Raw genomic sequence first — 12,500 nt, 5'->3', positions numbered from 1 at the left:
ATATGTACATGCATTATATATATGTGTGTGTGCGTATGCATACACATATATTTACATACATAATATAGATATATATATGCATATGCAAACATGTATTGTATATATATATATATATATATATATATATGTGTATATATATGTTTATCAATTTGAGCTGCAAGATCCCTGATTTAAAATGGTATGTTGAAACAGATATTGTTGTATTTTGGGATGTTTTTTTTTTGTTTTTGCCAAATAAACACATGAACTCTAAGAAGAACAGAATAGAATAAGTGGAACAAGAGCACACACAAGAACGAAACGTGTTGCTGAAGAGGTCACAGATGAGTGACGAAAGATTTCCAGACAATGGACATGAGTTAAAAAGAAAAATAAAAGAACAGTAATAAATGAGTGAAGAACAAATATATGGATATATAGTGTGTGTGTTTATTTGGCAAAAAAAAACAAAAAAACAAGACTGTCTTGAAATACAATAATATGTATACATACATATTTAATTAATGAGAGAGATAGAAGATGGAAGATACGAGGAGAATGTTCATTGATCACTACAATTGTTTCAACCCATCTAACATCAGTCCCTCATGGATGAGATACTGAACATCTGGTTTAGGAGTATCCATTGGTGTAAATATATATATATATAAATACACATACATATATATATTACATGAATATATATATATATATATATATATATGAGTAGTTGAATGAATTATCTTGTTATGGATTAATTTTTTTTTTTTTTCACTATGGGCTCCGTGTGGGCAGTCATCTAAAAGTTTTTTGTGCATCTTGATGTTGACATAAGTTCCTTGCTTTTCCTGATGAGAAAGCGGCATAATGCACCCCTTATTCCTTCGCAATTAGGAATATGCAGCCTTCGAAACATATGTCGAAAATAAAGGAATTTTGTTAATTCGTCGTTCAACTCCATTCTTTCATATATATATATATATATATATATATATATATATATATACATACATGCATACACACACACACATAAATATTTATGTATATCTTTCTGAGTGTGCATATGCTTTTATTGATATGGACATGATGTGGTTGAATGGTTATAAAGCTCAATTCACAGTCATGTAGTAGCTTGTTGGGTGATTGTATCTCTATTCAAAAGTATACCCTTATCACACAGTATATCATGCTGATTCTACCTGAGAACTATGTCCAGGGTATACATGTCTGTGGAATACTCAGCTACTGACATGCATTCTATGCTACAATGAAACATATTAAGACACGTTTGTTGTACATATATTCTATAATAGTATATATGTTATATGATATATCACTATATCATATGATATTTTCCTATTACATTATATTATATTTTACATCTTATACTGGAGTTTAAGTCCCTGACATAAATACAATTTCCTGTGAATGCATAAACAAAAGTCTTACCTATATCTACAACTAATACTTGAAACAATTAACTTAAATATATTGTGAATAAATAACTTTCCAAAGTTAACTTTACATTCAAAATCCATTTGTCTATGCATCTTCTAATGTAAACCAACTTAACCATATATAATTTAAACTTAAATTCGATGCCAAAAACCAAGCGTAATTCATGACATCACCTAAAATCCAGTTTGAAGAATAAGAAAATAGCTTAATGTATCAAGTATCAATTGAATTAGATGACTATAAAATTTGCGAGTCTAAAAATTCAAATGTTCATAGCGTCAACTTAAAATTCATAAAATTCTTTATGATTTATTTTGTAGGTTCTGTTAAATCCTTTTCAGCTACAATACTAATAAAAAGACCTAACATTATTCCATTACATTTAAAACTAAAATTAAAAATCTAACCTTAGAAAGCAAAATAAATACATATTAATCTTTACAGAGAAGAAAGTAGATTTCCAACATGTATAGCCATGTAGACAACAGAAAGATTGGGTGTTTTACCCTTAAAAAACAGGAAAAAGTTGCCAGTGAATGGCTGCAGGACTTGAACCCATACCCCTCAGATACTGGCTGAGGGCTCTTATCACACATATTAATCTATTACACCTATTCATTCACATCAAGAATTTACCAGTCAATCGATATAATACCTTTTTCTTCCTTCTATTTAACACTCATACTTAGATTTCTCTAATTATTTACCTCTTAACACTTCTATTCTAAAAGTTCACTTTTTTTTATTTTCTTACTTTTCTATTTTTAACCTTCATGTTTTCTTTCTGCTATCCCCAGATGTTTCCATCAATTACCCTCATTGACATATCCTAATTTCATTTTAGGTTATTCTACCTGACTTTATTCTTTTCCTACTTATTCTTATGCTACTACTGCCCAAGGCCTTACAACCCTCTTGGAGTCAATATTCTGTCCAGCAGACCAAAAAAAATTCTTTTTTTCTTCTTCTTCCCTCTCCCTTCCCCTCTTTTTCTTTAGCACTCATCCCAGATACAAAAACACACACACACACGCACACACACATACACACGTTCTCTCTCTCACTTTCTCCTCATCCATCACCCTCTAGTACTGTCTTATATTCCACCCCACCACTACAAACTCTATAAAATGGTCAAAACTCCTGACACAGGAACTTAGTTTGATTTGAAAACCCCACTAAAATGGGAGAAAGCGCTAATGATCAAAGTGATATGATATATATATAAAAAATGTAATATACAAATAAATATCTGTAAGTATAAACCATCCGATTCTCTGAGTACATCATTTCTTCTAATATATATATATATATGCATACAAATATGTGTATGCATATGTATATATATCATTCTTGATAAATAATATGAAAATGTAAAAAATATATATAGCCTCAGAACAAAGATGTAGAGTAGTATACTTATATTTATAAAGTAATACAGGTTAACTCATTGTATAGGCTACCATTAGTTTCATGCTTTCAATTTTCAGGTTTTGTTTACCTCTACCAAAAAATATCTAAGTATTTAAATCATTTTTTGTTCATATTTATGCTTTCATCAAGGTGAATAACTCACCCAAAGGAAATGTTAAGTTATTCTTTCTTATTTGTGGTATTGAAGCCTTTGGAGAGAAAAAGCGTTGAAGGTGAAAAGTAATTGAATGTAATTAAGAGAAGTTGACACCCATCATAAGTTATGGGATTTAATAGGAATGTGAAAAAGGGGGAAATAGATGCATGAAGGAATAATAATAATGATACGGCAAAGGATAAAAGGAGAAATGCTGGAAGAGTAAAGAGCAAAGAAAGTTTCAGATGAAGCATTATCAGTTATCCATGAATATGTGTGGGTTTTTCAGATAAAAGTGATTCTTTACAGTTGCACAATAGATACTTTTCAAAGTATCTGTATATCCCCAACACCTCTGATCTGGTATGCAAAGAGAGGTTTTATTTTTTAAGGATTTTGAGGACCAGACACTTTCACAGTACCTATTACACATCTGGAAAATGCTACCTTCATCTAACAAGAACCCCATAAAATGCATAGATGCAAGAAATTGCTATTCAGTCTTTCTTTACTCTTTCCTTTCCTAACTTCCCCTGTTTTCATTTATCAACATGGTTTTTCTTTCATACACCAATTTTCTTCTTTTCCATCCTTGTTATATTTCTCTCCTTGAAGAAAGATAACCACCATTTATCAAAGCTAACTATTTTGTTTCCCCTTTAAATTAAAAATTTATACAGAATTGTTTTGGTTTTTCAGCATTAATACTATAATTAATATGAAATAACCTAAGATGACTTATATATTAAAGACTGTAGATGTGTAAAGCCAGAACAATGTGAGAAGGTACAAAGAAAACTACAAAATGAAAAGTAAACAGAACTAAGTTGCAGTTTTATCTTGAATTTCTTCCTGAAGAAGGGCTTTTCACCTCGAAATATAGAAATTCAAGGTAAAACTGCAACTTTGTTCTGTTTTCTTTTCATTTTGTAGTTTACTTTGTACTTTCTTGCATTGTTCCAGCCTTACATATCTACATTCTTTAAAGTTATACCACACAACGCTTCACCAAAACTACCTCATATAATATACACACACACAAGTACATATGTATATATATTTATCTAAATATACATATATATACATATATATATATATATACATATATATACATCATCGTTTAGCGTCCATTTTCCATGCTAGCATGGGTTGTATATATATACATATATATATACATATATATACATATATATATACATACATATACATACATATATATATGTATATATATATACATATATATATATGTACATATATATCTACATATATATATATAATATATTTATTATATATATGTATATCTTATATATATATAATATTTATTATATATACGTATATAATATATATATATATAATATATTTATTATTTATACGTATATAATATATATATATTAATATATTTATATATGTATGTATTAATATATATTTATTATATATATGTATATATAATATATTTATTATATATATATGTATATATAATATATTTATTATATATATAATGTATATATAATACATATATATAATAATATATTATTATATATATATGGATATATAATATATTTATTATATATATATGTATATATAATATATTTATAATATATATATAAAATATATTTATTATATATATATATATAATATATATATATATAATATTTTATAATATCTATATAAAATATATTTATTATATATATATATATAATATATATATATATATAAAATATTTAATATATATAATATATATATATATATAAAATATTTATAATATATAATAATATATAATATATATAAAATATTTAATATATAATATATATATTATATATATATTATATCTATATAATAAAATATATATATATATATATATATATATATATATATATATATATATATTATATTATATATATATTATCTATATATATATATATAATATCTATATATATTTATTATATATATAATATCTATATATATTATATATATATATATATCTATATACTATATAATATTCTATATAATATCTATATATATCTATAATATATATATATATCTATATAATATCTATATATATATACTAGCAGTATCGCCCGGCGTTGCTCGGGTTTGTAAAGGAAATAACTATATAAGCATTTTTAGAGAGTTACATCCCTTATATAACCTGAGCAAAAATCATTAAAAATGCGGAAAAATGATGGTAAATTTTTCTTTTTAAAATTGTAGACTCATCGTAGATGTACACTAATACCCAGGATGGGTCGATATGAATGACGACTATAAGATACCTGGTTTTGGTTAAACTGCACCGCAAAATGTGGGAATAGTTAGGAATCTAAATCGGAGGAGACAGAGTCTCACACACATAACTTCAATTTTATATATAAAGATATATATATATTATATATAATACCTATATATATATATATATATATATATATATATATATTATATATGTATCTATATATATTATATATATAATATATATATATAATATCTATATATATATATTATATATATATATATATAATATCTCTATATATATTATATATATATATATATATAATATATATTATATATATATATATATATATATAATATCCATATATATATTATATATATATATATATATATATAATATATATATATATAGAATACCTATACACTATATATATATATAATATATACATATTATATATATATATATATAATATCTATACATATATATATATAATATATATATTATATATATATATAATATCTACATATTATATATATATAATATATATATATATCAACAAGTGTCTGTCTACGAGGGTGTCTGTGTGTTTTTGTGGTTTATGTAGTTAGGTGATTGGTCTATTTTTAGGTTAGTTGATTGGTGTATATCAGGATAGGTAGGCAGATAAATAGAAAGATAAATAGGCAAAAAAAAAACAAGAACTGATACATAGAGAGAATAGAGAGAGAAACAGATAGTTTGCTAGACAGGCAGATCTACTGATTAGGCAGAGATAAACAGTTAGCTTCATATTTGGTATAGATAGAGAAAGAGGAAAGAAGGAGAAAGAAGTATATGCATGCATCATTGGTGTAGAAAAAATTGGAATGTACTCAATCATTGTTGACAAAACTATATATGTAAGTATATTTAAATCAATTTTTAAAATAAATTAGTGTTAGTATATACATATTGAATTATCCTGAAAGCAATGCAAGTAATTTTTATGGAAAAGTTAAATAAGAAATGTTAATAAATCATTTTGCAAATTTGATCCATTTTTCAGTTTTCACAAATGCAGATATAAAGCATTATGAATTAGAAGAAATATTTTTAATTAGTTGATGGTGAATGAAAAACTGAAATGCTGAGAATGTAAGGAAGTGGAGGAAAATATTGTGAAAGGGAGCAAAAGATTGAAAAATTTTGAGTAAAAGAAGCAGAAGCATGAAAGAGAGAGAGAGATAGAGAGAGAGAGAGAGAAAGAGAGAGAGAGAGATACAGACAGAAAAAGGGATTTAGAATGAAAGATAGAGGGTAGAAGAGAAAGCTTGAAAGCAAAAGCAAATATAAAGATAAAAAGGAAATTAAAGAAAGAAATCCCAGTTTAAGTAACATAGAAAACATTTTATAACAATTTCTATAAATATATTTAGGTAAAAGTTTAAAGATTTTACATATTATACTGATTCTGTTAATTAAATGTCAAAGAAAATGAAACAGTTTGAAAGCACTCACCTGCATTGAAGTATCAGTTGAAGCTTGGGTCGTCATCCGATGCAAAGACTCCTCATCTATATCCAACAGGTTGGTGTTGCTGGGATTTTCCTGATTCTCTTTGCAGTTGAAGTTTGTTGTTCCACCTTGCCCACTCAACTTGGGTGTATTGGGGTTTGAGCCCCGCATCACACAAGGCGGTGGTGAACTCATGGATTTCGTCTCCACACTGTTTGTATCCCAGTCGTTTCTAGGAACCTCGGAGGCAACATCCATTAAGTCGACACTTTTGGCGAAGGCATCCCTCAGATTGACGGAGTGGAAGGAGACTATGCTTCCATTCCTCTTCGCCCGCTCGAGAGCCTCCTTACGTTTCAATGCTTTTTCTCTTCTCATCTGATCTTTATAAAATTCGGCGAAATTATTGACAATGATTGGAATTGGAAGCGCAATAACTAGCACACCACAAATACAACATACGCCACCAACAACTTTTCCCAGGATCGTCGTCGGGTAGATGTCACCATATCCTACCGTCGTCATAGTGATGGCAGCCCACCAGAATGTTTCGGGGATACTAACGTACTTAGTTCCTGGTTCGTCTTTTTCCGCAAAGTAGGCAAGGCTTGAGAATAAGAGTATTCCAATGGCCAAAAACATCATTAATAGACCTAGCTCTTTATAACTTCTCTGTAAAGTGTACCCTAAGGATTGCAGACCAGTTGAATGTCTTGCAAGTTTTAGAATTCGCAGAATTCTCATTATTCGAAAGATTTGCACCACTCTGCGGACATTTTGGAACTGTTCCGTCGTACTCTTGTTGGTCTCAGTCAATCCTAGGGAAATGAAATAAGGCATGATTGCCAATAGGTCTATAATGTTCAAAGGTCCTTTGAAAAATTTCCACTTATTCGGGGAGGCCCAGAATCGTCCCAGATATTCCAAGGTAAACCATCCAATGCAAACAGCTTCTACAATTGCAAGCTGTGGGTTATCAGCCCCTTCCTGCTCTCCTTCACCTTTGAGCCCAGGAATTGTGTTTAATGTTAGCGCCACGGTAGACAGGACAATGAAGAGAATGGACACAATGGCCAAGACCTGAAAAATGTTTTCAAATTCTGGTAACGCTGAAAAAATACACAGGTTAACGAATGGATCTCTTAAAAGATACTCCTAGATAGGGACTTAAATAAATAATAGTAAGCTGTTACTCACACCAAAGCATGACTTTGACAAGATAAGGAGTGGGTAAGGAATTTAAAAAAAAAAAATTGGAAGAAAGACAGTTGAAAGCAAAGTAGCATATGTAAGATATGCTATGAATAGTAGTAGTAGTAGTAATGGTAGTAGTAGTAGTAGTAATAGTAGTTGTAGTAGTAGTAGTAGTAGTAGCAGTAGTAGTAGTAGTAGGTGGAGGTGGTGGTAGTAGTAGTAATGGAGGACGCGGAGATGGTAGTAGTATTAGTAGTAGTAGTGGTAGTAATAGTAGTTGTAGTAGTAGCAGTAGTAGTTGTAAAAGTAGTAGTAGTAATAGTAATGATTGTAATAGTAATAATAGTGGTGGTGGTAGTAGTAAATAATTGTGGGTCATCCATAGGGACAGTAGGAGACGGCTTTGATATTTTTATAGCAGCCAGCTTTAGCCACTAAATTGGTAGTGGATGCTGTACATGAAGAGGTGTGCTAGCTGTTACGCTGACAATCCACAGAATAGCAGATAGTATGTATGGGAATATATAAATACATACATAAATATACTAAATATATACTTATACATATATATAAATATTATATATATATATATAATATATATATATTATATATATATATATGTAATAAATGTATATATATACATATACTGTATAAGCATATTTATAAAGAAGTCTGAAAATTGGAAGTAATCACTAATAAAAGCTGGAAGAGAACAAGAAGCAGGGATAACATATTCAACAACAACAACAACAACAACAACAACAATGACAAACCAAAAATAAATATACAATATATAAGAATATAAGCAAAGCCATTGATAGGTAAAAAAACAATAACTATATCAAGAATGAAAATAACATTTATATGAAATAGGTTTCAAGCTGTACTGCAAAAAAAAAGGAAAAATATTTTAGGGTATATGAAAAGATTTTGAATAAAAAAAAAATGATGGGGGAGTGTGTGTATGCATATGAGTGCATGTGTGTATGTGCGCGTGTGTGTAGGTGTACATGCATTAATGTACGGACATTTATTCTTGCTGATTATCAACAACTGACAAAGTTGAATTCAAGATTTTGCTTTCATTGTTTTTGTGGGGGTTGGGGGTGTATGTAGTTTCTATTTTTGAAAGAGAAATATTTTAAGTATGTTTAACCTCCTGGAAAATAGTGTAGGAAATGAGAACTAAGTCTATTAAAATACAGGAGGAGTTAGTATAAATGTTAATCTTTCTGTCTATCTATCTATCTATCTATCTAGCTATCTGTCTATCTATTTATCTATCTATCTATCTGTCTATCTATCTATCTATCTATCTATCTATCATACAAATAATATATATATTCATATATATACATATGCATATATACATACATATACATGTATATTGTTTACTCTACATGGTATATAGTTACAAACAGTTCATACAACGGTAATGTTTTCTAAGCAGATTTTAATAACATGCCTAGTGTCTGCAAGCAAACTTCAGGCTCTGTACACATGGTCTATACAAGTTATAAATCAGGAGAAATCATAAGACAAAAAATGAGAGGAAGGTGGGGGCAAAAAGTGAAAGGGTAACAGAAACAAAAAAAAAATGGTGAAAGAAGAAAAATTAGTGTTATATACCCTTTGACCATAAAGCCATAAAGCTAGTTAATGTAGAATCAAGAGAAGGGGTCTAAAGTCTGCAACATAGCTGCTGAATATGGAGATGGTGGTATTCTCCAATTCACCAAAAGAAACTTGTCCATATATATGCATTTGCTGAAACTTTCAGATCTGGAATTTAGCAGTGAAGTGGAATTCTTTAGCTCTAAAAAGTATGTGATTTTTCAGCTACACATAAGATGCATTTCTTTAATCCATTAATATATGGCATGACTTTTTCTACACTATTCCACTTGATTTTATGTGGCATGGAATTGGTCTTTAAACCTCAAATGTGGATAGCCAACTTATTAACATTACTTTTGTCCACGTGCTGGAAAGTAGATAGGCAGTTAGCATTTTTGAAGTCATCTTTGCAATAGTCCTTTTTGGTCACATTATCATGTAGCATTGCTGTTACATCTACTTCATATAATGCCATATGTTAATGGATCTAAAGAATGTGAGTCATGAGTAGCTGAAAGATCATATATCCTTTTCAGATCTAAGAATTCCACCATGCTGCTGAATTGCAGATCTGAAATTTTCAGCAAATGCATATATATGGACAAGTTTCTTTTGGCAAATTGGAGAACATCACCCTCTCTGGATTGAGCGACTGTAACACAAACTTTAAACCCCTTCTGTTTATTCTGCATCAACTAACTTTGTGGTTTTATGGTCAAAGAGGGCATAATCTTAAGTCTTCACCTTTAAACCTTTCTTTTTCTATTTCTTTCACTTTTCCACTTTTTGCATCTACTTTTCTCTTGTTTTTCTCATGGTTTCTCTTGTTCCAATTTGTAACTTGTATAGGTCATATGCATTGAGCCTAAAGATTGCTTGGAGATACTAGGCACGTTATTCAATCCTACCTGGAAAACATCTTCAATGTATGTAACTATGAGTAGTTGAGTAGCTCATAACTATATAACTATATTCTGTGTGCAATAAACAATACATACATATATATATATATATATATATAATGTATACATATATACATATGTGTGTGTGGGGGGTGTATGTGCGTGTGTATGAGTGATGAATGTGTGTATAGATAATTCCCCATGTCAATGCATTTACATTGTGGAATAAATTGAGGTAATTGTATTACAAGAGTTTCTTTATGCATCAGTCAGGATAATAAGAGTGTGTGATTAGGTCCATTTTTATGACATTACGTGGATGAAAATAAACCACCTTCTCGAAATCCAACCAATGGTGAAGGTACTCCCAGAAAATGCTGGTCCCTATTTTTGAAACTTAGGACAACTGTTGCATGCTGAATTACTTTTGTTTTCAAATGTACAACGAAACAACTAAGGTGGATCTAGTTTCACAATCTATGAGCTGGTTTCCTAGTGTATCTTTGTGTTGCAGAAGTGAGAGTGTATACATAGAGTATATGTATGTGTTCTCACACACTCTCTCTGTCTCTGGCACCCTCACACTCATATTTTTTTATGCTTACATGTGTAAATGGTATATATATTTGAAACTAAATATGTATATTTAAGTGTAGCAAGTATACAAATTCAAGTGGAATATAATTGAACAATGAAGAAAGAATATATTCAGTAAGTAAATGCAGTTGAATGTGAGAAAAAAAAAATGAAAATCATCATTTATAGAGAAAAGAAGATGAAACATATATTTGGAACATGAGGTAAAATTTTATGGACTCTTAAATTTCTGCAAGTTTAAATGACATATAAACACAAATTATTTATAACTACAAATTATGGCACCTTTAAAGTGAAGTTTAATAGTAAATTTTTTAAAAGGAGGAAGAGAAAATATCAAAAAAAATTATGCATTATTTGGCAATGGAGACAAACTTCCTACTCATAAGAACAATTTTATCCTAAAACCTATGTATGGTAGCGAAAAGAAACAAGACAGATAAGAGCGGCACCAAAAAGTGATATGTATACCTTTCAGCTAATTTCTTTGCTACCATCCATGGCTTCTACCCGACGACGATCCTTAATTAAACCCAAAGAATAAAATTTAACTCATGAGTAGGCAAGTTTTAGAAAAACTTTCCCTGGAATTGCTCAGTTTTTTTTTTAGGTAAATTTAAATAGGCCTATTATTATTATTATTATTATTATTATTATTATGATTATTATTGTTGTTGTTGTTGTTATTACATAATTATAATTGTTGTTGTTGTTGGAATAGTCATTATAAGTAACATTATCATTATTAATATTAACAATTTCATAATTATTTTTTAAAACCTGTCAAATTGCAAGAAAAAAAAAAGCATAGTTTAATCAATGAGATTAATTTAATCAAACATAAATTTAACCATAGATCATTTTCAAAATCTATAGTTGTTTCCAATCTTAAGTAGAAATAATTCAAAGCATGTATTTTATAAAGATAAGATTACATCATATGGTTATTGATGATCAATGCTTAAAAGTGAATGTCTAATGTGTAAAAATGAAAAGTTATTTTGACTTTAGACTAAAAGTGCTCAAGCAAACTAAAGCTTAGTTTAATTTATGCAACCAACATTATATTTAACAATTTTGTTACAAGTTCTACAATAAAACTATATTTATGAGTAATAAATAGATTTATACACCTAAACAATTTGAAGTTACTTGTTTTCATGTAAATTTGAAATAAAATTGTATATTTCATATTTAAAGCGTCTACATACACATTTCTCATACACACATAGACTTCTCTGCTTTATGTAGTCTTCAGTCTTTCATGATATATGTGTTTGTGAACGTGAATAGATGACAGTGGTTACCAAGAAGATGAAAGAAGACAGGTGGGACAACAAAGTGATAAGATGATAGGAGAGGGAGTAACAGAAGAGAGACAGTGATAGGTAGCTATATATCAGTCATTGGTAATATGATTGAATAGGAAACAGCATGAGCAGTGTGATGGGATAGCTATGAA

General features: G+C 28.9%; 1 protein-coding gene across 4 annotated transcripts in view; it reads right to left on the bottom strand.

Annotated features, from left to right (window-relative positions):
- LOC115214995 overlaps positions 1 to 12,500 on the bottom strand; it is a 482,072-nt gene that overhangs the window by 293,373 nt on the left and 176,199 nt on the right. For all 4 annotated transcript variants that reach the window (XR_003881947.2, XM_036505419.1, XM_036505418.1 and 1 more), the window contains exon 3: positions 6,732 to 7,808. Coding sequence is in view for 3 of the 4 variants with exons in the window: in XM_036505419.1 (XP_036361312.1) it covers positions 6,732 to 7,808 (1,077 nt within the window). In the remaining variant the exon portion in view is untranslated. The remainder of the gene's footprint in view (positions 1 to 6,731; positions 7,809 to 12,500) is intronic.

This window comes from Octopus sinensis, linkage group LG8, assembly GCF_006345805.1.
Source record: "Octopus sinensis linkage group LG8, ASM634580v1, whole genome shotgun sequence".
In the NCBI taxonomy this organism is placed as follows: domain Eukaryota; kingdom Metazoa; phylum Mollusca; class Cephalopoda; order Octopoda; family Octopodidae; genus Octopus; species Octopus sinensis.
This window is presented reverse-complemented; position numbering and strand designations above follow the sequence as displayed.